We start from the raw sequence: 26,358 nt of genomic DNA on the forward strand, positions 1-26,358 counted from the left end.
GCTAGTCATCTGCAGTGGGACAAGTTAGAAAAACAAGTTTACTACTGTTCGTTTAATGAACACCTCCATGGAGTATATGCACAGTTTTGTTTTTCTTTTTTCCAGTTCTCAGGTAGACTTGTTTTGGCTTAAGAATACACACACAGACTGTACAGCTGTTGGAAACATTAACCATCCCTATAGGATTCAAGTTCAGCAACTTATTTATGGGCTGGCTGTATCTGTAATTAAAATTTGCCTGTGAAGTAGGTTGAATTAAATGAGATTTATTTAATAATAATTTTTGAAATATCACCATTCTAGCCTGCCACAGGAGGGTGAAGAGGCAACCAGGAGGAGATCCAGATGCACCAGAGGGAGATCCACATTCAGCCCTTTGAAACCAACCATAAATAGCAGTGGAATAGATTAAGATTTTGAATTAAGGAATTAATTTATGTACAGTATTAAAGCCTGTAAAGATTTCTGTGGTATATTTTTGATGAGGGCAGCAGGCTCCCTTCACTAGGATTCTGCTTGCCTCCGAGCACCAGTCTGGCATTTTGAAAATAGCCTTGTTCCTGCTTGCCTTTGAGATTCAGCTTGAAATGCAGCCTGGTAGGTTCAGGAGCATTTATTTCAACTATTGTGTCACAATGTTAGGTGGAAAGGTTGACAAGGTGCTGTTTATGAAGCACAGGTAGTGATTTTTCTGCCTATGGCATCACTGTTAAAATTTTCTCCCTGTTCTTCTGGTCTGTATCTTCTTCAGGAATCACAGTGTGTTTCAATATGGGTGTCTTGATAATTAAGGTTACTTCCTTTTTCTCTTTTTTCCATAACAGCTTGGGTTCCTGTGTATTTAGCTATGTTGTTGTTGGGCTTGGTATGATCAACAGGAGATTTTTTGCCTTCCTCTCAAGGAGCAACCCTTTTAAGTGAAAGGGAGAAGAGGGAAAGCAGCAAGTGTTAAGCTTACTGGGTAAAGGCAGTGTCTAGAAGAGTTTTATTCTTATTTCCAGTCTATCTGGGAAAGGGATGATGGCTTGGTATTACTGTGTGACTTGGCCATCTCTTCTGTGAGTCCTTTAGGTGAAACCAGCCTTTGTCCTTCTTCTGCCCACCAGGTAACCCTGAGCTGAGCAAGCAACTTCTGTTTCTCTTGTTTTGATGTCTACTCTAACAGAAGCAGCTGAACACTATCGGCTGAAACACTTCAAGAGAAATTGAGAGGACTCAAAAAAGTGGCAGTGTCCTTTGAGTGACACAAGCTGCTACAGACTGGCTTAATTTATCTTTTGTTCCATGAAATCTAGCTTTGCCCTCGCAGTGGTGGGACTCAGCCTGTTGTGTAAGGAGCAAGCTGTGCTGTTGCAGATCCTTTGTTTGAATGTTTTGGATATCTTGACTGTACAGAATAATGGAGGTGAGGTGAATGGCCTCTGATAGACAAGGTCACTACTCTGAATTGGCACAGATTAATATTACTTGCTCCTATGGTAGTTTTTCTAAAAAGCTTGTTCATGCCTCGTGGTTGTACTCTATTTACTCCGTTGTTTGCATTTTTTTTGAATAAGGATTTCCATGTAGGTGACTAAAGCTGAAGTCTGTAAACTACTACATTGCACTGAGGAAAAACTTTTTCTGATGCAGCTTCATGGCTGATTACTTATGACATCCAGGATTGCCTCTTTTCTTTGGCTGTGTGATTTCTGAAGAAAACAGGTGCCTCATCTTTTGCTAAATGTCTACTTTATGTGCTTTACATTATCAAATGGCAGTAATTAAGGTAGGACTGCAGTGGATGCTTGTGTGATCTGCAGACTGATCTTCTTTTCTGGTAGTCTTGAGTAAATGTCAGAACACTGTGGTATTCAGTAGCCAGCATTTTAAATTCCCTCAAGATGATGAGAAAGACGTGTAAATTCAGCTTAAGCACAATTACTTGTTAAGAATTTTGCAAGATGTAGTATATGCAACCCCAGGTCCAAAGAACTGTTTTCAAACCAGATACACTGAGTAGGTGGACTGGGGAGTAAAGCATTCCCAACAATCTCTAATATCAGTCCTACTGTTTGCTTAATCTGTGCTTGCTTTTATTCACTTGGTTGGGGTGCTGAATCTGGGCAGATGATTAAACTCATCTGTTTTTCTTGTCCCAGCAAAATGTTGTTTTTTCATAATCATTTAGGGTAGGTCTAACTCGACTTCCAGTTAAGTTAGAGGAAAGCCATTCCTGAAGATTTCAGTGTTACTGTTTAGAAATAGTCTTGCCTTGCTTATCCAAGTCAGGGTGTGTGGGGGTTTTTTGCCTTATTTTTCTTTGGTTCAAAGATTTAGCAGTGAATGCAGGCAGTGTTGCTTTTAAATTGGTCTGCATTGTTAGTTTAGCTCACAAAGCTAATGTAACAGTTGGAAGCCTAATAGTAATTTTAAAATGTCTGGTTAAGAGCATGTTGCTGACAGTAGAATGCATGAAAGTTGTAAAAATGTCCTTTGTCAATAGAAAAAGGCTTGGTCTGTCATGATCTTCAGTTCTGTAAGCATATACCTTTATTGCCCAAAACTGTGAGGAGGGTCTTGAAGTGGTACCAGGTAAGCACTCTCTGGAATTGTGGTCCTTTCTCTGATGTAATGGACCTTGTGAAAAACAGAACTGAAGAAGAATCAGTCCTGTGTTAGCATGAATGTGTGTCTTCTGCATTCTACAATGCTGTGATACAGACTTGCCTTAGGCTAGCTTCAAACATGATGAAATCTGCTTCATGCTACAGAACTGCACTAGATGAAATCCATCAACTGCCAGTTCAAATATTTTGGAAGATATTTTCTCGCTGTGATTTACTTGATCTAAAAATGTATTAAAAAAGGCAAATTTATAGAAGATATTCTGAAGGAATTTGCATCTGTTGGTAGTAACATCTGATATCTTTTTATTCCCCTCTGAGCTCATGGCAGATCCTACTGTTTTCTGACCCTCTTTTAATTTGAGAGTATACAAAACAGAAAATTCCTGTCCTTACACACCCTCCAAAAATTGGCAGATAGGTGATCTTCTGGGGGAAAAAGAAGAAGAGGTCATGTTTTCTCTTCAGAAAATCTGCAAATCTAAGAGATGCATCCAGATATTTTGCTTCTTTTTCCGAACATGATGATAATCTCGAGGTAAAAAATGCCACTTTGCCCAAAACTTCTGTTTGTGGATAGGTAGTTGCCTTTTCTGGCAGAATTACATTATCGTATAAAAATGCAAAAGCCATTTTTCAGTCATCCTTGTTCCTACATGGTAGAAGAATGTATCTGGATTCATCTTTATTTTTGCAGAAATTTTGATCTGATTGCTTTGTCCTCTGCACTTGGGTTTGTGTTAGAACATAATATAGTGAAAATACTGCTTATTATTTAACTGAAATCTCAAAAGCAAATCCATTCATATCTAGTAAGGTGTTTATGCAGGTGATCATTACTGTTTGCCTTGCTCATAGTTCACAAAAGGAGCCTGATTCAGACCCTTTAATTCTTAATTCTGTTGGGCCCTGGGACAAACTCTTCCGACCAATACATTGGTCTGGGTTTTCTTGGATACCAAAAGCTGTTTGGATGGAATTGCTTCCATAGGTTCCCTTTTGTGGGACTGCAGATGTTCTGAAAACCGTTTGAGATCCTCCACAGACTAAGACCCTAGGATTAGAGTATAAATATATATAGTGTAGAAATGATGCTAGATTTGGAAGCTTTTAATTGCAAGAAAATACCAAATGGACTGCTGAGAATCCCTGTGTTTAAGGCAGAAATGATTGGTCATGACTAGTTCATTGCAGCTGACTTTTTGGAACTGAGTTTTCGATTTAGTGCAGATCAGGGAGTTGGGTACTGAGAACTCTATTTCAGAAGTACAGTCTTGTGCTGACTTCAGGAAAAAGGATGTCTGTGCTTGAGCCAGGTTTCTCCTGTCAGCTCCACCAGTGCAGATGGATGAGTTCTTACATGGTGAGCATCACTGGTGAGGTGGATGGAGATAGGGTAAGAACCTTCAGTTCTCTGGATCTTCTGTTATCCTGGAGCTCTACTGCAGCATCAGAACCAAGAGATTTTAAGTGCACATCATAAGTGCAGGAGAAGCTTTGATACGTAGGCTTTGCTTTTTCCTTCTGATTGCTGCCTGCCTTCCAGCAAAGCACATTTGGATTGGCCTGCCATTAGGATGGCATTTTCTAAAGTAATTAAGCACCAACTCCTGGCTTAATGAGCGTGTTGGGGAAGGGGGAGGATGTCACTGGTGATTTTGCTGATGCTGTTTCAGGGTGCCAGTTCTCAGAGAAGATGACTGGAGGCCTGTCCTCTGGTTTCTGCCCTAGAGTTTAATCACTTGAGACAAGCTGCTGAGCAAATACAGAGGAATTTACAGTGCTTGAGGAAGGAACGACCTAAATAGTTGCCCTATGATTCTGTTGTGGTTTATTTCCAGGAGAAATGTAACTAACTGAGGCAATAAGGATCATATTTTGGTATTACAGTGGCCATGGTAAGACAAAACTTGACAGTCATTTGGGAGGATGTTCAAAGCACACAACACATAATATTCTCTGCTTAGTTTTGGATCAGAGTGCTTGAGGATATTAAGAGAACTCCTTCACTTTATGCTGCTGTCTTGATCTGGATCATTTGGCTATTGTTTTTTCTTTATGTTTGGTCACTTCTGAAGAAGATAACATCTTTTTGAAAAGTACTCTGGCTCTTTTTTTATCAAGCAGGGGCAGTGAGGATCAATATTCTCAGGTTTTTCTTTTCTTTTTTTTTTTTTTTTTTTTTTTTTTTTTTGGCAGTAGTATCATTGGTTAAGACCATGCATGCCTTATCAGGATAAGAATTTCTGATTGGGATGGAGGGTGTGTCTGTCTGCTGCGTGGTATCTTATCAGATTGCTCTTTCCTTTTGTTTTGCTGAGTTGCAGAGAGGTTCTTTCTCCCCTCCCTGCCCACTGCTTTTTGGCAGGTATTGTAGTACAAGTTCTTTGCAGTGACCAGCTTCAGTGATTGTTCCTTCTGTGCCCACGTAATATTTTCCATTGAACTTACTATTGTGGTTGAATTCTTATAATTATATAAATAAAATAATTTGTTGATGCAGAAAGAATGGGATTCCTAAAAGAGTGGCTTTGCAAGATTTCTAGGAGCTGCTTTTAAAATATGTTAATTTCCAGTTGTAGTTTGTGACCTGTAGACCCAAAGTGGGGGAAAAAAAAAAAAGAACAGTAAATGAAACAAAACTAAACGAGCCCAGAGACTTGCCTGGTACACGGATGAGGAGGGAATGAGGATGCGTGGCAGAGTTTTTACTTGAAAAAGAATATGCAGAGAAGTGTCTGACACTAATTACATTTTGCTCATACTGAGGAAGAAAGCTGCACAATGGTGGCAAGTGATGGCAGGATATGGGTGCTGCAAGCAAACATGAATATTTAAGGAATCTCTGGACCAACTGTGTTGTTTCCAACTGGAGATGCTGGTTAAACTGTTGAATTCAAGGGAGCGGTTGGATTTCTGATGTCATGGGGAAACATGGGGATACTGAGTCATTAGAGATTGTTGAGCAAGTGCAATGCTTGTAGACATGCTTGACAAGTTCCTCATTTCAGTCTGTGGAAAAATCCTCACTGGCCTTCCAAGGTACTAGGAACTAATCCTGAAATGGTACAGAGTGTGCCTTCCAAAGAGCTTTGAGTGTTTGGAATAAAGGTAAACTAAGTCATGGCCCTGGAGCTGGTGTGATGTGCAGCTGGAGCATTAAGATCATGACTCCTGCACAGTGTGTCCTGATCAACTTTGAGTGAAGATAACAAAAATTTTCAGTGCAGAGTGGATGTATTTGTTCTTTTCATTGCTGTTTCAGGTCTCTTGCTTGTAAGAATTACCTACAGGGTACATGGAAATCCTGTTCCTCATGTGATATCAGAGAGATGCATCTGAAGTAGAGTGATCAAATAGTTAATGGTACAAAGCCTGCCTCTTCTGTCTTTCAAACAGTAGGAGTTGCATTTCGTGGTGACACTGGCCCTGCTGTTCCAGCTCCTGCTTCTTTCACATCCATCTTTTCACTTCTCTCCTTCCTTACCTTCTTTTAATACAGGTCTTATTCAGTGTAGGTAATAACCAAATTTGTCATCTGCTTATTTTTGTCTTTGCTGACATTCCCCCCACCCTCCTGTTCAGACCAAATTAACAGTAAGCCAGTGAATTGAAGATAATGCTGCTGTGACTTATCCTTTGCTGCAGGGCAGCTTTGTATTTGTAGTGCCAGGCTGACTTGAGTTTGTGTGACTAAAACCAGGCAGTGCAAAAAGAACTGAAATTTTCATTCCTGACAGGAGGGGCTTGTGGGTGTTGGAGGGCAGTGTCTGAGCTGTAGGAGAGATCTCCTGGATGGAGAGATCTCCCCTTTTTGTGGGGACAGCTTTGGCTGGTCTGTCTTGGCCTTGTCCTGTGGGGTGCTGCATAAATTGCATTTGCTCTTTACATTTGTAAAATGTGGCAGAGACAAAATACAACAGGGTTACTTGTTTGTGCAGAGAGAGGTCTTTTGTGAAGATGGGCATCATGTTTGGTGATAGTGTAAACACTTGGTAATAAAACAGTCCTTACTCTGAAGAAGGTACATTTCATAAACAAATTAGTAGAGGATTCCATTAAGATGTACCACATCTGTCCTTTCTAAGGAAGAATCTTGTTTTTTTTCCATTACATGACATAAAAGTGAAAATAATAGAAAACAAGTGAGTGGAAGTTATAATTCTTCTCTGTGCTCTGTGCTCAAGGTCTGGGACCGTGGCCTAGGTTATACTGCATACAAGAACAAATTCATGACATAATTATCTAGCCAAGCCTAGCAAACTGACTAAAGGTTTCTTCCAGTGATTGCTTCTGGATGCAATTGGTTTTGACAACCTTGAGTCTATCATAGTCATTGCAATAAAAAGTGTTGATTCAAATTAAGCAAAATAAGACCTTTCTTCTTTTTTATAGTTCTGGAAACCCTTGGGTCTTACTGTTCATTGCTCCTTCTATCCTTTAGGGTTTCTAAGAGCGATAGCAGTGGTGATTTGTCTCTGGATTCCAAGCTGGCAAGCTTTACAATATATCAGTTAATAACTGGGGCACTGTGAACTCTCAGCAGTAGACTGAATGTCATAATTAGAGCTCTCTATGTTTGATTTCTTTGGAATAATGTCATACAAATCAGGAAATGGCTTTATAACTGTATACAAGTGGGACATTCTTGTGAACTTTCATCACCCTAGGGATCTGGTAAGGTTAAGTGATGGTGGCTTTTGGGTGGGCTTCTAGTTGGAAAATAATTCTGGGCATGTTGAATGCTTGAGTGGTTCAGCTTCCAGCACCTGGGAATTCAGTGACAGAGCACCTCCATCCTTTACCCTGATGCTGGTAGCCTCAACAGACAAGCAAAGGTTGAATCTCTCTCTCAAAACTTGTCTGTGGTTCCTTGGGGCTTGAGTGATTGAGGTATATTGTCTGTACTTGCTAGCTGGATGAGTGGAAGGTTTTATTCTCCAGGTTTAGGAGTCTTTAAACTGAGTTGGTAGTTTAGCTGGCTGTCTTCTCCTTCCTCTCCTTCCTTCCTCTCATTCACTCCAGTCAGTATGTTTCTGCTGTTTTGTCATCACAGGACACCAGATGTCACATTGTTCTCAACTTCACAGTCCCCCACACATCTATAAAAGGATGTGTGAGACAAATGTGTCCAGTGCTGCATGTGTCGAATTAGTTTGTTTCTGATTTTCAGTACTTTTTTTTCTAAGAGTGTGCCTCAAATATTTCCTTCTTAACAATTTTATTTTGTTCTTTAAATCTTAGACATTTGGGTGAAATTGTAGACACTTGTGAAACTGGCTGCACTGCTGGCAAGTAATCAAGACCATTCCTAGAGGCACAGAACTAGATGTTACAACTCTGTCTAGCTGCTCCTGTAAACCTGGCTCTTAAAAACTGCATTAGCTCTTAAAAACTTAGTTTAAGTAGTCATAGAATGCCCTTGACTTTTGTTTGCCAAGACTGATGATTTCTCACAGTTGTACAATTCTTTTTACTTACAGCAGCCACGTAAAATAAATAAAAACAATGGGGACATGCACATCCCCATTAGCTCATGAAATCTTAAAACATACTTTTCTCCAAGGATAGTAAGTATAGAAATTTAAATGCAAACAAAAACAGCTTTTGAAAATGCATTACTCCTTTTCCCCATATGATGCATTCTCCTGAGTGTTAAGCTGTAAGTGCAGATGTCAGCATTCCCAAATTGTTCTGTGGAGGTAGTATATACAAAAGCTGAACTTTTATGAAACCTATGTTATCAAAAGAAGCTGTGTCTCCAGGGGTGGAGGCATAGTGCTACTGCAAAACAGTCTGCCAGGGCAAAGGAAAGTAACTATGGTTCCTGAGAATCTGACAGTACCTCCTTTTGTTGCTCTGTTTTCCTATGGACAGATTTCCTTTTGAAAACAGGGACTCGGGGTACAGCCAGAAGGTAATACATGTGTTAAAAAGTTATAACTAAGATGCCATGGAAGTGTAGGAAACAGCCTGCTTTTAAGATGCTGTGAAAGAGCACAACATCTTTCTGTGTTTTTCTGATTTCCCCACCAGACAGAATTGGAGAAGGATTTTTGGTGGCATATTGGATACTGGTTTGCAAAACTACAGTTAAACATTTTCCTGTGGATAAGGCACTCAGCATGTCTTTGGGCAAATTTGAACTACTAATCTCTGTTTTAAAGTTGAATGCCTATCCCTGCTCCGCCATTCTCATCCATGCTGTCTCTTTTTATTAGCTACTTTTTCTCACTTTAGACTTCAGGGATCACTAATTAAGAAATCGGCCTCTGGTTGGTTGGGTAACTTGACAACTGCTGTAGTTACAGAGCTGTTGCTCTTCTGAGACTGACAGAAAATGAGTAAAGATAGGAACACAGCTGTAATAGAAGAATGGACAGATTATAAAACCACTGGGATTGGGTCTTTTCTTATCTGTCTCTGCCAAACAGCAGGATATATTTCTCAATGAAATCAGAATTAGAAAATGACAAAGTGAAGTTTTACTCTTGAGAGATGCTATCAGTATCCCTCTGCAGAAATGGGATTTGGAAATCTCAAGAAGTTGCTGGCGATTTTTGGTGCAGGTTGGTTGAGTTGGAGCTGTTCAGCCACTCTCTACTGTGCTTGCAATAAAAGCAGCAACAAAGTCAAACTTCACAATTTACCTATTCCAGTTTCATCAGCTGTTGATGTTGAGTCAGTTGAAAGTCTGACCTTAGAAAAACTGCTTTGACTTAAGGGTTGTAGCTCATTTGGCACTTGTGATTCTGGTGCTTGTGAACACTGTGATGTGACTTTGGGCTTTTCTCATTAGTTGGAACTTGATATGGCAAACAGCTTTTCTTCTCTAATAGGATTTAGAAGAAATCTCTGGCAGCCCTGCTGTGTGTCCCAAGCTGAGTGTCAGGCAGCCTAATACAATCACACAGCCTGGCATTTTCAGTAGAGGTTGTTCCCAGTGCTCTGCCTGTTCTCCAGGGTGAGGGTAGAAATCTTGGCCGTGCACAAGGGGCCAGTCCATGCCTTTTTGTTGTCAGGGCCCAAAGGCTTATGAAATTCCCATGACAGGAAGAGGCTGAGCTTGATGAAAGATGAGTGATGCAACTCGTACCAACTGTAGTAATAGGGAGAACTTGTAATTTCTTCTCAGCCTTCTTGTGATGGGTGCATGCATGAAGCATTCCCTAGCAAGACTCTGCTTTCCCTTTCAGAGGGCTTTAAATGCTGCTTAAATAATAACACAAAAAATAGTAATTGGGCCTCGTGTTTTCCTGCTCTCTTCCACACTGGTAAATTAAAGTAGAGATGCTGTTGAATTCTTTACTTAAACCTATGAATACTCATTTAGAAGTCAACTGTACTTGGACAGGTTTGGAATGAAGGGTTTGCATTTTGTTCCCTCTCCCTTTGCATATGGAAAAGGCTCAGTTCTTTCCATGTGATGCATAAAATCTGAACCTCTTTTGTTTGAAGTGTTTCTTTGAGTAGCCTCTTAGGTTGCTGAAAAGGCTGTTGGAGAGTGGGAGGTGGGGAACCAAATAGGCAGAGCTAGGCAGGTCAAGAACATGTGGCTCCTGTGTTAATAGGGGCCCTTCCCAGAAGAAGTCTGACCTGGTGCTTTCCCAGCTGCTGGCTGATAGTTACACAAGTGCAATATTTGGAGGATATTTCTTAGCTCATGCGTGTCATTTCTTTTTAAGCCTGCTCCCTGTCTTTTGAAGGTTACCACAGCTGAATGTTTCCCTCTTTTTGACTTACTGAATTTTAATTTTCTTTAAATGGATGGTTGTTGGCAAATGTTTCTTGTATTCAGGGGGAGCAAGGAGTTGGTGATCTGATGAAAAAGCCTGTGATGCACCAGACAGGAATAGCTTGAAGAAATATTTCTTTATAAAGAAGTGAGAAGGCTGTAGCAGGTACCAAAGTAAGTCCAGAGTGATCACCATCCCATATGGGCATGCAGAGACTGCCTGTTTTTTAATTTCTATCTGACGTGGGATTTTGTGACAAGCTGGAGAGCTCTGTTTCAAGGCCTAAACAAACTTGTAGGTCCAGTTATACTTCGAAGGTGAAATGTGGGTGGAATTTATTACGAGGTCTGACTGGAAGAGGTCTGAACCCAGTTTTTTATTACATTAGGAGTCTGTCTTGCAGTAGTGCTATCCCAGGGAAATGACAGAGGGCTGTGTCTGGGCTTCCCCTACATCAGCAGCATGTTGTTCCTCGTGGGAGACTAAACTTTGAAGGGATGTAGATAAGGACAACTTTATCTCGAGCTCTGGATTCCAAAATACTTTGTTCACAGAGCCTCTGCTAGCCATGCATTGAGTGACTGAAACAGCCATGAAATGAGTTAGAGATTCCAAGATATTGGGTATTGAGCATTAAATTGGTTTCTGTATGCTGCAGTACACTTTTGAAGCTTATATGAAGAACTGACTTTAGCAGGCTTCCAGTGGCTTCCCACGAAAAAAAAAAGGGTACATGATCTTTCAAGGTTTTGTGTGTAATTTCATGGGAGAGTTTCCACCTTTGTGCCTGTGTTTCTGAGATGTCTGGAGGCCACAGGTGCTATGGCATTCAGTACAACATATGTCTGACTTGTCCTGGGCTGGGAGTTACCCTTCTGGAAGCTGGAGTGCTGTAGACCAAAAGACCTTATTAAAATAAACTAAATAATTTTCACCACATCAGTGACCAGAATTATGCCATTTAATTAAAATATGTCTAGACAAATAACCTAGGGGGAGAGAGATATTATCTGTAATCAGTGCTGGAGATTTCTGCATAAGGAACATACTAAATAAATTTATGATTAGCTTCTTTTTTCACCCAAGTATCTGGAGTCTTGGAGTACTGGGGCCACTGCTGGATAATGCAGTTGTTTCTCATGCAACCAGTTTGGCATTCATCTCTTTGTTAGCAATTATTTTAACCTGTCTGTAAATAATATTTCTGTGGGGTATTGATTAACACTTGTAGCTACTTCGTGACCTAGCTTTATTATTACAATGAGGTGCTTCTCAGAGAGCACAAAAAGAATGTTTCACAGAGGAATTAAAATTGATTCCTATCTTGACTGCTCTCATGTATATTTAGCATTCCTTGTTTTATGTTGTTTGGGAGCTGATACCATATATATCATGATTCTGTGACACCTCTATTGAAAATCAATTAAACAGTTGTAATAAGAGGTATGAATTTGCTGCCATATCCAGTGGTTACTCAGGTAGAAATAAATACACTTTACTTAGAGTTGTTTAGGAAATATGCTCTACTTTCTAAGGCTGTGTTGAACTTGTTTCCTTCTTGCATGCCATTTTGCGTGGTGATAGCAAAGGGTGTATCTATCTCAATTTGCATCCTGTTAGTGTGGGAAGCCCTTGAAATAATATGTGGCAGAATGGGTTTAAGTGTGGTCTGGAAGCCAGAAGTACCCAAGTCCTGAGTGGAATCCTTGAGCTGTAAAGAAGTTTCTGTAACTACATTACTGCTCATGTTGCTGCTCAAGCTACCTGTGTTCAAACTGACTTGGATTTAGTACCTTGAAATGCTTCTTTGTCTATTCTCATAGTAAGCAGGTTCAAAGCTTAAGCTGAGGCATCCACACTTCTGGCTGGAGGTCCAAGGATAGTGGCTGCAAAGTGATGCTTTTTGAATGTTGATTAATTAAAGTTATGTTATCCCGAGCATCCTTAGGAATGATGTGAAATCTTAGATGTTCGTAGAGCTCTTCATGCTTCCCAGGTTAACTTTGAAGGGACAGGAAGCACAGCTAAAAGGATTATTAGAGTCAGTTTGTGCTGAGAGAGCCTGTATTACCAAAACCAGCTTTCCCTTTGCAGAAAAATAGACATGTTCTTGGTAGTACGTGACAGGTGGAGTGACAAATGACCTTACAAGTTTTGCAGCCTCTGTTGCTGTTCATCAGTGGGGGAGGGAGCAGTTGAGGATCATCTGAAAGCACCATGAACCTTCTTGCCTTTCAGTCCTCAGCTTCACAACCTCAGCTTCACAACCAGCGTGGAGGACGGCGCGTGGGCTGCATGTCAGGAATCTCAGCATCCCTGTGAATCAGTGTGGAGTGTGGAGCTCTCCCTGTGCCAGGGCATGACCCCACCTCAGCCTGCAGAGGCTCAGACTTTCAACAGGCTGCATCTCTGCCTTGACTTTGTCTGAATGTCATCTCTTAAGTGCTATTTTGAGAGTGTCCTGCTCTGGAGTTTTGAAGATAATTGCACCCTAGGGAAAGCAAAATCAGAGCTGGCTGTTTGAAATGGGCTTTCCACAACCAACTTGCTGCTGCCGGTAGCCTCTCTTTTGCAGTGTTTTTTCCTAGGTTGTTTTCAAGACCTATTTAATTTTATGGGGTCTTGTTTAATATTTATTGTTTTGTAACTAAGACATTGGACTGGGACTTGGAAATGTGCGCTCAGGTCACGAAGATGCTGACCTCTCCCTTTGTGTTACGACTTCCTTGTCTTTATGGCAGAAATTTCTCTGCCCCTTGGGATAGCTGCAAGAATAGATTAATTAACACCTGTGAGGTTGCAATATAGTTGCATAAATAATTTACCAAGTAACATGAGGGGTAGAGGATAAAGGGAAAAATTAGAAGAGGCAGAAGACTGTCAGTGTGACTAAAATGCTTTGTTATGGCCAGTTTGGCAGGTCCTGTTCCTGAAAAAAAATTGTAAGGACTCCCAAGAGTCTACCATTTGCTTGGCTTCTCTGCACGTATTAGCCTTTTTTTTTGCTAGGTTAGCTGATTTTTGAGTGGAAGATAACACTATGCACAGTTAGGGGTATCAGTGCTAAAAGTAAAACCAGGCTAATTTTTGTAGATAACCAACTTACAATGCCATAAATGCTTGTATTTTAGTGTGATTTTCATGCCTTGCACAGCCACTGAAATACTCATAATCAAGGAGAAGCCAGTTATGTTCCCTATACGCCACTGCTCTTTAACATTGTCATAAATATTTAAAAATACTTAATTGGAAGCTGTTCCTCAGAGATGCTGCAGGGTGCACTACATTTGGAGACCCTTTCAAGCTAACAGGCCAGAGTTCTGGCGAGGGTCCTTAGCCCAGCATGAGTTGGGCTGTGCTGCACTTGGCCAAAATGGAAGGATGAGACAGATCTGGGCTGGGAGCCCAAGTGCCAGTTGGTTTAAAACATGTGGAGCTTTTTAGTGTGAGTCACTGGGTCAGACTCTTGCACTTGGGAAGGACTGACAAGCCTTGAAAAGTGCTGTGAGTGTGGTGCAGATGGCTCCACTGGATTGCTGGAGATCAAAATTTCCCTGTTCACAGTCCAGTCATCTCTGCTTTCCTCCCTCCCTCACGTGCTCCCCTGGTTCTTTTTGCATTCATCTTGCTTAAGCAGAACTCCAGACTTCTCTAACCAAGTAACCAGGCTTTCTGCTGCTCCAATATCTGTCCTGCGTATTGGTCAAGGAACTTTTAATCATGAAGATCCCATAATTTTCTTGTAGAAAGGGGGAACATAACAGGCTAGATGACCTCCTCAAGGTCATATGGATGGGCTGGTACTGGTCTGAACCTAAACACGTTTAGTTGTCCTGGAGTCCCAACTCATTGCTATAAAAAGTGAAGATTTATGTTTGAATTAATGGACAGATTCAAACCAGTTCCCTCCTAGGGAACACAGTAGTTCTTACTTAATCTTAGGCCAGTGTCTGGTTTAGGACCTAAGTGCCAAAACTTTTCCAGCATCCTGCAGTTCTCCTGAAAGATGATAAATCATCCCTACTCTTATAGAAGGCTGTTGTGACAATCTGCTGGATGTGCCTCCAGGAATAAAGGTGGAGTGGAGAAAACTGGGAAGAGGTAGTTGTGTGGGCAAAAATGTTCAGTGTGGTGATCGAGATCAGACGTAGCAGAGGATAACTGGTATGTAAACACATGAATGCATCAACTCTTGATTGCAGACAGGATCACTGAGACTGGGTTTAGATTTTTGAAAGTGTTTTGGGTAACATGAGACCTAAGCCAGTTACACAAATGAAGAAAAATAGTTTTTTTGAGCTTGTCACCTGTGCAGAGAAAGGTAGCTTCCCTAACACCCACTGCACACAGTTTCTTGCTACAGTTTCATAGGACCTATAAGAAGGAGCTCTTGTGGAAGGGCAGGAAGTTAGCCTCAAGCTGAGGAATGCCTGCAGCAGAGATGGCTGTAGCAAATGGCTTTATGCGGGAGGGAAGTTGACCTTGTGTGGCCCAGGTGCTGCAGACCCAGCAGAGCTCCATCTCAGCTCTTCTTCTAGCAGAGCTTCTGTCCATTGAAGCTCCAAATCTATTTTGGAAGAGGGGTTTGTTTCACAGTTGGGTGTGTCATTGATGTCATCACTGTGGGGAACACGTTCTTACTCATTTTTGGCAGGTTTGTGTGAGAGCTGGCATCCAAAAGTGCATATAGGGAAAGGCCAAGCATTGTCAGTGGGGTTTCTGGATATCAGCCTAAAAAGGAGAACACTGACTCTGTGGTGTTTTGAGGAGAGGTTGGCTGGAGCCTTCCATAGAGAAGCACCTCAGCTCTTCTTCCCAAGGATGAGCACTGCTTCCTGCTCGCAGTTCAGCAGGGTGCAGACAAGATCTGAGGCTTTCATGCATCACAGAAGGCTGTGGATCTTTGTTGAGCAGAGCCTTTCTGTGCTGCACTGCATGAGGGTGTTTATCTGCTTGCAGAAAGATTTCTTTTCCTCCACTCTTCCTTATTTCTATAATAAACATTCAATCCTAGCCAAGCCTCACCTGTAAATTCAGTGGGTGGTTTTATTTTCATGGATGTCTTTGAGTGTGAGGGGTGGCTAAAGGCTCTCTGTGATGTGACCTCAGCAACAAAAAGCCTCAAGTTTTAATTTTGCATTAAAGATTCAAACTGAAATGTTAATCAAGTTCACAAAGACTATTTTTAGAGCTACAGCCTTGGATTCCAGTTGAGTACTTGCCATTTGTCATGTGATCAGAAGGGTGAGAAGGTTTTTTTCTTTCTGTGCACGTCAGCATCTTTGCTGCTGGCTTTGCAGCTTTGTGTGCATTCTGCAATTTAAACTTGTTAAAGGAGTTGCATGTCTTGATTTTACTTGGGTTTTCCTAAAAACAGCTGGAGCTCTCATCATTTGCTTTTTTATTGTAGTAAGCATTCTGTTCTTCAGAGATGTCTATATTCTGCATGGAAGTTTGGCCCCGTGTTGCCAGGCAAGATGCAGGGTGTAGTTTGACAAATCTGGACTCCTTACGGAAGGGGGTTCTTCTTGAAGAGCTTTAAAAATTCTTTTTTGGTGGCTAGTAAAGTAATTTGATTTTCTACCAAGCAGCCTCTTAGCATCAGTGGAGTGCAGTACTTCTACTGGAGTACTGACTGCTAGTCCTGTGTGTAGATATTTATCAAACCCCATGAGAAGTGAGCTTACAATCTGCCAAAGCAGTTACTCGAGTTTTACAAATAGCTTCCCTTTATAGTAACTCACTGTAGTTGTGGATTTATGATTACTTATGGCTTTCCTAATTAAAAGCTGGGTTTGTCGGAAAACTGCTGCTTCATATGTACAACCAAGTTGCCCAAAGAGGTTGTGGAACCTCCATCCTTGAAGATCCTCAGAACTAGGCTAGACATAGCCTTGAGCAACCTAAGCCTGCTGTGAGCAGAATGTTGGGCTACATGACCCATGGATTTCTCCTCCAACCTCCCTCGTCCTGTGAATCAAAGCTATAATCTGAATAACCTCATATCTGCCTCCTTGGTGATGGGAGTCATTGAAGATACGTGCAGAACCTCATTTTTCCAAGTAGAAATAAATAATCCGGCTAATTCTGCAGATTGTTTGTCAGAGGTGTGTGTGATGCAACCAAAATACAAGTGCATGCAACACCATCAGCCCAGTGTTTAACAGCCAGAGTCACCAGAGGTTTGTGGAGCTCACTTGGTATTAATCTGGAGTCAGCATCTATTCTGGAGGAGCAAACAGCTTGGCAGAGGGAGGGCACTGAGGGTAAGGCTAAGCAGTTCTTGGTCTTGGGGCTGAAATCCTCTCTGGGGGAAAGCAAGATGTCAGGATCCTGGTACAGGAGCCAGGAGTACAAACCTGTGACAGAAGCAGGGGAGGTGTGAGAGGGTGAGCAGGTCTGGTTTGGGTTAAATGCACAGATACCTGTTGGAGCAGAGGGGGGTGGCAGCAAAGCCAGAGGACCCAGGCACAATTCCAGGAAGTGAGAGGAAGGAGGGGTTGTTCCCAGCAGTGATTGTTGCATTTAGTAATTAGTCCTTAAATCTCCTGAAAGTCAAATAAAACAGAGGATGTGAGCTGAGACCTAGTCCCTCCTTCCCTTCCCTTCCCCACACATCTGCACCTAGTTTTTTTGCACATACTCCTTCTAAGTGAGGACTGTATTGAGATGAGATTAGACTGTGGAGAGCTTGCTGAAAATGTAGAGCAGGTGCTGGGGGGTGTTGGAGAACGTGGAGTCTTTTCCATGGTCTGTCACTGGTGGACTGTGTGTCCTTGGGTGCGTTGTTCCTCTGTGTTCTTTTACCTGGTAGATGAGTTTGCAGGATGGACTCACGGATCCAGGATCTTGTGCACCAAGATTTTTCTGGAGTAGGGAGAAGAGGAAAATGTTACAAGTCTCTGCACACTGCAGAGAAATCTCTAGATAGATTTGTTGTATTCTAGCAGAGTCTCCTCTCCTTCCTCTGTGCAAAGGAAAGTTGGGTACAGCTGGGACACAGCAGGGCAGGACAGGGCAGCCCTGAAGACTCAGCTGATCTGGAAACATCTGGTTTGTTGTGTTCCCATTTGGTGGTCACTGAGTGTCAGCTTTGTAGATGGCTTTGTGGGTAGGTGTTTATTTGCTCTCTTCTCTCTGACCCAGAGACCTGGGTTAAGCAGAGATGGTGTGTGCTGGAATAGTGCCTGGATGTGTTCCAACCTTGCCAGCAATTACAGAGGCACAGTGTTGCCAGGAGGCAGGATGTGACCTAGGAAACAAATATCTCCTCTTCTGGAAGGGAAGCTTTAAATGTGAGAGGAGGGGCTGTGTTTCTTGGTGTCAGATGGGCTTTGCTCTGAGTATCAGCCACTAAGTCTGCTAACAGTTGTGTTGGGGAGCACTGGTGTCATCCCTCCTCACTGGACCACATCCAGTACCTCTGGACTTCTCTCCATCTCAGCTGGAGGTCTCTGGCAGTTCAAAGTTATCAACTCTTCTTCCTTGGCATGCTAGCTTGGGTTGGGTCTAGTTGTGAACCCATTACTTAGGGTTTCACCCACCCTGGTCTCAAGCTGTGTTTATTATTTCCTAAAGGACTGTGTGTGTTCTCATGGGTCTCCCTCTGCCCCTGCTTCTAAGCTCTTGTAGGGCAAAAAGTATCTTCCTGAATACAAAGCTGGCCTCAGACTGAAGCATATGGCTGCAGCCATTCCTATTCCTTTCTTCCCTTCTCTCCATTGCTTCCCCTTCCTGAGGAACTGAAAGGAGTCGTCTCTTCACTACAAATAATGATTTGTAAAACAGCGATATTTGAAATTAGTGGCTGCTGCTGTCTTTGATGTTCTTGGCACTGTTGTTTGCTACCCAAAGCAAGCTGGGAATTACAGTCTGTCATTCTCTTGCCTCATAGCTCAAGGCTATATTTAGTTGTTCAAGTTGCAACAGATCTGGAAGTTGTTCCCTTTAGCTGCAGCAGAAGCTGGTGCTGTGTTGTTGGGAAGTGGTGACTTCAGCCTGCTCATTTCCATCCCGAGGAGTGCTCAACCAGTCTGTGCAGTATTGCAGGGTATCCTCACTGCCACTGTATGTGTCATCTTTAGAAGGCCCCCAGAGCCTTTTCTCTGGAGAGAACCTCACCATGGGTATATTTTCAGTGCCTGACTCTTTTCTGCATCTTAGAGCTCAGTGCAGAACTTGTGTGTATGATTTCTGGGAAACAGCAAGCAGCATTTCCTTATGGGAAAGAAAGGGAGATCCTGTCGTTTTCAACAAGCAGCTGCCAAGGTAAAATTACTGCAGCATCTCTGTTTGCTGATCCTGCAACTGGATCTTTGCTGAGTGAGTGATGTCTCCAGGACTCCAGGGGACACAAAAGATAATGTCTGAACTGGAGCCAGTCCATTGGGGCTGGAGATCCATGCAAACATTGAAATCCTGTGTCTACACACAGAGCTTGCAGCTCCAGAATTACGGGTCTGAGAGCTTCATCGAGTTGTCAGTTAAAGCACTGAGTATCTGTTGATTTCAATGAAATTTACTCTTAATTGTTTCAAGAGAGTCCAGCTACAAATGACTAAAAACTGTAATTAAATCATATGACCCGTTTCTTGTGACCAAAAGGTAGAGGACAAATGCATAAAGAGTTAAATGAATGTTTTTCAAATGTTTTTCTTTCCAGCAATGGGGCAGGGGTCAGGTCTAATTTTGTCCTGCTAGGCATTAATAATGCAAATAAATGTGGAGAAAGAAATATCTTTCTTCTTCAAAAAAAAAAAAAAAAAAATTAAAAAAGGATTAAAATCTACAACTAGTAGAATATTAGCAATGGTGTTATTCATTCCTAATTTTCCAAGCGTAAGATGGAAAGAACTACTTTGTCCATTTGCTCTCCTGTCTTCTCCTTCCTAACCATTTTTTTTCTACCGTTTGACAGTATTTCATGTATAGTCAGTTGTTTTGTGGCTATTGTGGTTGTTTTTTTAAACAGCAACAGGAAGACAAAAACACAAATAAAGGAAAATGTGGTTGTAAAACCACAAATTATAATTGAGCTTGACTAGACTTCAGGTTGTCTTTTTTCAGGCTTGAGAGATTGTCAGAAACAAATTGTCCCTGTGTAGGGACTCAAGGCCAGGAATCTATTTCTGCTACAAATCTGCTCTTTGTCTTGGTGTAAACATACCACATATCTCCTTTTTACCCAAGTTTAGACAGCCCCTACTCCAAAGAGCTTTCCTGTGTGTTTATATCCTGCCTTGTCCAAAAGGTTCTCAGTTTGTTAGGTAACAAAAAGGAAGTCTTGAGTATTCACACTGGCATGTAGTAGTAAAGAGAAGTGACTCCCAGGAGGTAGCAGGAGTACCCTGTTGCTCTGGGATCTCCTGCAGCTTTGGTTGCTGTGTGACCCAAAGCCATTGCTTCCTTTGTTCCAATAGTCTTTAAACACAGAAGTGTTGCTGAGACCAACATTTTAGTAAATATTTGTGGTTTTGCTGGACCGCTGTCTCTTCTGATCTGATGTAATTTCAAACTCTTGATTTTCTTCCTATTGTTTTGTTTGTTTGTTTTTTTTTCCAGGGTGGTAAAGGAGGAGATCTCAGACGACAATGCAAAGCTCCCTTGCTTCAATGGAAGAGTGGTGTCCTGGGTATGTCAGCTCATGTGTCTGTGTGGTGTGGTACAGTGGGCATAGGACTTGGTCCATGGATTCTGATTTCTAGGATTGTCTTCAATCTCAAACTGCGTGGAAGTAAAGGCTTAGTTTTTCATTACATCCATACCACCCTCTTATTAAGTAATCTATTTTAAAAATTAGAGTGAAGCCCACAAAGGTGTGCAGAGCTGAAAAGGTGGTTTAAACATGAAACCTTTAATGTTAGGAACATGTTGTGTCATCTTTCCCACTGCTGCCTCTCTTCCTCTGCCCACTTGCCTTCGCAAAGAAGGGAAGATTCCCAAGTGGTGTGCTCTGTGCAGGAGTAAATTGGTTATCAAAACAAGTATTCAATCTCTAAAATAAAGTCATTAGAGAATAAAATTAATGTTTAACCAACCAACCAGCTGTGGTCTTCGGGAACTGATGGTCGTCCTAGAGTAATGTGGGAGACAGCACAAGGTTCTTTCTTAGTGAGATCATGGGCTTCTGTCTGTTCTTGTGAGGGAACTGAACATCTGATTGTGTTAACTTCTCCAAGTCATGGCTGGAGTCATGTGCTGATGGCCACTGCTGTGGTGTGAGGTCTTTTTTTCTAATGAGGGGCTGGAGATGGCTGAAGGGCTTCATGCTGCTGAATGTGCTACTTTCAGGCTATGCTTAAGCTCTGAATGTTGGTAGTACTGTTTTTTGTCGTCAGTCCAAAGATTACTGTGGGCTATAACGTGGTGTTCTGACGGTATGGGAATAGATTGTACAAAAAGGGACTTCATGTGTAATTAACAAGCAGAAGAGAGCATCCCAAAAGCTTCAGATAAAAAAAAGACGAGGAAGATGGCATTTATGTTGCTGTAGCATGAGAGCAGCATCAATTGTAAAAGCAAAGGGATAGAAATGAATAGTAGCTCTTACCAGGAAAGCAAATTAACCCCGAGAAACTCTTTCCTCCTTCTCCATATGTAACACTTGCACTGTATTTGCTCCCCAGTGCCACTCACTCCTTTTTTCTTCGCCTTTCTCCCATACTGCTGAACTGATAAATATTATTTCAAACAACAGACTGATACTCAGATGGTCTTCTGCATCACTGAACTGGATCTCTTCTTCCCAGTGCATTCAGGAGCCATGATAGTGTTTGTTTTTATCTGTGCAGTCTAGTTAAAGAATGTATATTTGCACTGGTGATTCAATACACTGATGATTCATTCTGAACTTGTAGACACTGTTTGGGATCTTCTCTGCAGCAAAATGTGACTCAGGTTGTTTCAGCAAGGGCCAAATTTCTTCGAGTTTAGGCAAAAGCAACCCACCAACCCCAAATTCTTCCACATGAATAAGGATGTGGATTATTAAATCCTCCTTTACATCCCATTTCTTTAACCTCTCCCTTCTTCCCTCTCCCAGCCAGAAACCCAAGGAGAACTGACTTATTTTCCCAGGAACTTAAATAATATGAAAAAATATATGCCTTTTCTATCTTCCATCTGGAAACCAGGAGAACATAAAGACCAGTAAGATCAGAACAAGAATATATATATGTACACACATGAGTTAAATGTTATGTTTTAATTCTGTGACAGCACAGATTCCTGCAGGTAGTCTGGATGGATACCTTGCTTCAGAAGGCTTAGGCTCTTTCCTTCCTTCCCTCCCACCCATCTCCTTGTTTCCAAATTCATACACCTGCCCACCAGTGTGGGTCAGTTTATAGCTCCTTTCTGAGCTCATCTCCTGGACCTCCTGCAGATGAGGATAGCCAGGGATGTTCTCTGCTGAACAATCAACTGAAACATCTATCTGACCTGCATTATGAATTGCAAATTACTTTTTCCACACTAACACCCATAAAATTACAGTGCTTATCTGCCTCTATTTGCTGGTAAATACTGGGCTAGTTTTATGTAAATCTTACTGTAAATTTATTGTTCACAGTTTCAAACCCCTTGACATCTTACTCACTGAATTTAACAGATAATTGCATATATATATGTCAAGGTTGGCAAGGTTGATCTTTACTTTCTGGGAAACCTGTGTTTTGGGCAGGGTTGTTTATTTTTCTGTTTTTTTAACATGATGGGCCTGAGCTTTCTTTGTCTCCTGTGCTAGAAAATGTGCATCAGCTGGTAGCAGGCAGCTTGGGATTCTTTCACAAAGCCATCTGTGATAATTGTTGTCCTCCCTGTGAATTACTGCAACGTATGTGCTTGTATTTCACATCAAGATGACATGTTTAAAATTGGAACATTAAGTGCACAGGCTAAGGCTTAGCTGTCTCTTCCCCTGCACCTCCTCTTGACTGGTGCAGTGACTACTTTGAAGTTTACAAGATGACTGACATTCAGAAATTTGAGATTTTCATCATTTTTAATAACATTTGAATCCTTCTATTTGTCACAGGGAGGAACTTTGATCTTGGTGTCATATGCAGGACTGATTTCCATAGGGGAAAATGTTCAAGGGAGGATCTGCAAGTCTTAAGTTGTTGCTTACTTTTGCTGCCCTGGGAACTCAGTCTCCAGCCAGATCAGTATCGAATTAGAATCACTGCTCCTAATTAACTATTTAAACTTCCTCCTCATCCCTCCTGTGTCCTGCTGGGTTTTCTCCTCCACATCTTAGATCTTGTCTTTCTAACTTTGGGGTGGGGTTTTTTTCTGTTGGGTTTTGCTTTGTTTTTTTGTTTTGATTTGGTTTTGTTTTTTTGTTTTTTTTAAGAACTAAATAATTTGGGCTAGAAGGCTGTTACTTAGGAAATTCCTTTTCAGGGATTAACCTTTAGGTTTTTCCACAATGTAGAGAGTAGTGTTAATTGTGTGGCAAGAGGTCTTCACCTAGAAATTACTGTAAATGCATTTACAGAAACACATCAGCAAAAACTAGCCAATACATGTGCCCATTCTGCTAACACATACAGACATATAAAACCTAGGGTACAGTTTTTCTCGGGATAATTTGTTTTGAGTTCTTCAGGGCTGCTTGCCTGAGGGATATTATTCGTGCTTTTTTTTTTTTTTTTTTTTTTTCCCAGGTTCAAGTCCTTTTTGGAAAAATAGCTTGTATGGAAGAAAACCTTTTCAAAGGTTTTTCTCTGCTCTTTGCATAGTCCAGGGACAGTCTCCCAGTGGAAGCTAGGAATGTAGAAAGAACTGGCTTCTGGTTGCTGCCAGATCAGAGCCAGCTGAAGTGGCCTCTGCCAGCAGTTTGCACAAAGTCGGCTGGCTGTTATCTGTGTTTTTTAGGAAGGCTTTGCAACATCTGGGAACAATTCCCTGACTGGCTGTAGGGAATGTGCACTATTTCCCATTGGCTGGCAGTGATGTCATTGCCTCTTTTCCTTTTTTTTCTTTATTATCTTGGTGCCAACAGATAATTCTTGTCCTGTTTGTACATAAGCTTTTCAAACACTGTGTTTGTAATTGCAATTAAAATTGCTGGGTAGAACCACTTAGTCTTCTGCTGTGCAAGGCAACATAGGGTTGTTAAATGATCTTCAGCAAAGTTTCTTGTTGCCCTTTGGCACAGAACTGAGGTAGTGAATGAAAATCCACCAAAGCTGGTTCCTGTTGATTTCTTTTGTATAAAATGAACGGATTTTAGGACCTGTTTCTTCTCCTCACAGCTTGAACACACCTTCATTCATCTGCTGATAGACTGATTATCAGGAAGACCCTGGATTCTTTTCCAGCATGCCAGGGAATGAAAGGAATCAACAGAATTTTTTTTATTAACTTCCTCCATGTGCAGCCCACAGCAGGTATCCCCATGCCATGTGGAAGTGCAGCCCTTTGGGGTGGAACCAACAGCTAGCAGCTTTACAGCCCAGAGGCACGCCTTGAACAGCACACAGTGCCCGCACGGGACAAGCAGAGAAAGGGATTGAAATGCTGCTGCCAGTCAGAGCTGCAGGGGAAGCTTGGTGGGTGAAATACAATTATCAGGGCTGGCTGCTGGCCAGCAAGCTGGGGTTAACACTGCGTTTCTTGTGGAAACACAGTGAAAGGCTGTAACAGGCAGCCCAGGAGCTCCTTGTAGTCACCGTTCATGGTGGGATAATGCTTGGAGCATTTTATTCCTCCTGTTGCTCATCAAAGAAAAAGACACAGTTTATCTTAAAGTTAATAGGACACTTAATGATTTACAGAGTGTCACTTGTTGGAAAAAAGGAGGAACTGGTGGCTAGCATGGGGAAGCAGGGAGCAGCAGTTCACATGTAGCCAGGGCAGTGAGGTGTGAATTCTGTCAGCAAGTGTACACCCTCACTGAATTCCTCCTTTTCTGCAGTCATGATCAAACCCTCATCAAGTTGAAGGCATTTTGCCTGGCAAGAGGCAGGGCTGCTGCCTCACCAGGAGGCTCCAGCTGAGCACAGTGTTGCATTGTGCTGGTGTTACGCTGCCTTTCTGAGCCTTTTGGCATTGGGGAAAAAACAGACAGACACTGCAGTCTTAATAATCTTGTTGCATGTGCCATCTTCTAGTGCAGATTCTCCTTTCTAGCACAACAAATGTTTTTCTACTGCTCTTTTCTGGTGCTTTCATGAATTTGGTCTGCAGCCATGCATTTATATTCTCATGCTCTTGGACACGGACATGTGTAAATCAGGAAAGGAAGCTTTGATGAAGGGTGAGTGCTCCACTTGTAACCAGACATAGATCTGGACAATCTGTATCTTATTTTAACAACATAATTGCTCCAAGCTCTTGCCAACATCTCTGGTAAGGTCCTTTTGCAAGGGGTTATCATAAAGAGTAAGATCATGTTAGGCAACCTGTTTAAACTGTTGGACTTTTGAGTTGGTTTGTTTATTTATTTATTTTATTATTATTATTATTCCTTAGGGGCAAAATTTCACCCCAAAGATGGTGTCTAAATGACACTTCATGTGGAAAGGCTGCAACTAGCAGTACAGCATGGATCTTACCTGGGGAAGGTAAACAGAAAATATTCTGTACTGGCCACTGTGTTATCATGGCTGTTGTGTTTATGATTTACTACCTGAAATCTGAAATACCTTTTTCTAGGATTAACAGCCTACTCAGAAGCAGGAGGTGTTGCTAGCATCTTTTCTGGAGTGTGAATATATCTTGAGTTCAGTGTATCTGGTAGTGAATTGATTTGGGATTTCCTGAGTGCAGCTGAAAGATGAATACAGGTCACTTCTGCAGCCCTTTTCCCTTTGTAATGGTGATTGCACAGTCTGAGGCTGCTGGTGACTCTAATCCACAATACAAAGTGGGTAGCCAGGGCTTTATCCTTCAGGAAATCACAGCCCAGGGACAATATTCCCAAATAAGTTGCTTGGCTGCCATGGATTTTGCTTCTGCTCCAAACTCCCAAGGGGATCTGCAGCCTCAACCAGGATGGTGGGCTTGTCTTTCTAATGGGCTACACATTGCCAAGACGTCTTTCTCTGGGAGCAGTGAAATACTAAAGGACAATTAGCTGGAAATAGGGAAAGGCTTTGGCTCATTTGCTCATCTCTCATTTTGCATCGAGCTCAAGAAGGTGTTGCCATCAGCAGAAAGCCTTGAAGAAGGAACATGTTTTTCTGCTTTCAGATAACTCAGGACAGGTTCTTGTTTGGGTAGCTTGACAGAAGTTAGAATGTGAAAGGCAAGGGGATTTACAGATCTTGCCTACACCCAGTTTCTTGGTTTTTCCTTTTTTTTTTTCTTTTCTTTTTATCCCTTGTTTTGGTTTGATTAGTGAAAGCACTTGCGTGGAGGTTCCTCAGGGGATGAGACAGGCTCAGAGACATTCTTGCATCTCCATAATGCCAACGTGCTCTCTAAACATCTCCTATTAACTTCCCAACCTGAAAGAAAGAAACTTTAATTATCAAGTTATTAGGAAAGCTCATGTTGTATTTTTCCCTTCAGTGTTTCCTCTGCTGTTCTTGTTTTGGTGATAAGAGAGTTTGAATAATGCAGCCGACTCCATGTGGTGCTGAAGAACTGTTTTGTCTTCAGGCAGTTCCTTTTTGACAGTCAGTGTGTGTGTTTGCCTTCTCTTATTCATGGTGTGTGCTCTCAGGAGCAGTGTACTGCATCCTGAACACCAGTCCCCTCATTTCCTGTTCCCTCTCCTCCTCCATCCTCTCTTTAGCACTTAACATCCATCTGATGATGATATTAGAATTAGTCCTTGATAAATTAACCAGTTCTAGTTAGAATCTCTTACATAGGGCTAGTTCTTCCACAGCTAAAATTAGAGGGAAGCTGAGACCCTGCTGCCTCTTTGTCAAGTGGAATAATCTTGAGTATTTATTTCAAGACCTTATAATCATATTGTTTAAAGAGAGTCAGCAAAGTGATTGGCTGTCTCAGCGGGTTGGTAATAGGTTATAAACCTTTTCACCTCTAGGTCACTAGGTCAAGTC

General features: G+C 41.7%; 1 protein-coding gene across 9 annotated transcripts in view; it reads left to right on the forward strand.

The window, feature by feature from the left end:
- Positions 1–26,358, forward strand: part of DVL1 (dishevelled segment polarity protein 1) — a 69,973-nt gene that overhangs the window by 7,446 nt on the left and 36,169 nt on the right. For 5 of the 9 annotated variants that reach the window (XM_071766685.1, XM_071766690.1, XM_071766687.1 and 2 more), the window contains exon 2: positions 19,904–19,973. The exons of the other annotated variants lie outside the window; for them this stretch is intronic. In XM_071766685.1, coding sequence (XP_071622786.1) covers positions 19,904–19,973 — 70 coding nt within the window. The remainder of the gene's footprint in view (positions 1–19,903; positions 19,974–26,358) is intronic. 9 annotated transcript variants of the gene reach the window in all.

Source organism: Heliangelus exortis, chromosome 23 (genome assembly GCF_036169615.1).
Source record: "Heliangelus exortis chromosome 23, bHelExo1.hap1, whole genome shotgun sequence".
In the NCBI taxonomy this organism is placed as follows: Eukaryota; Metazoa; Chordata; class Aves; order Apodiformes; family Trochilidae; genus Heliangelus; species Heliangelus exortis.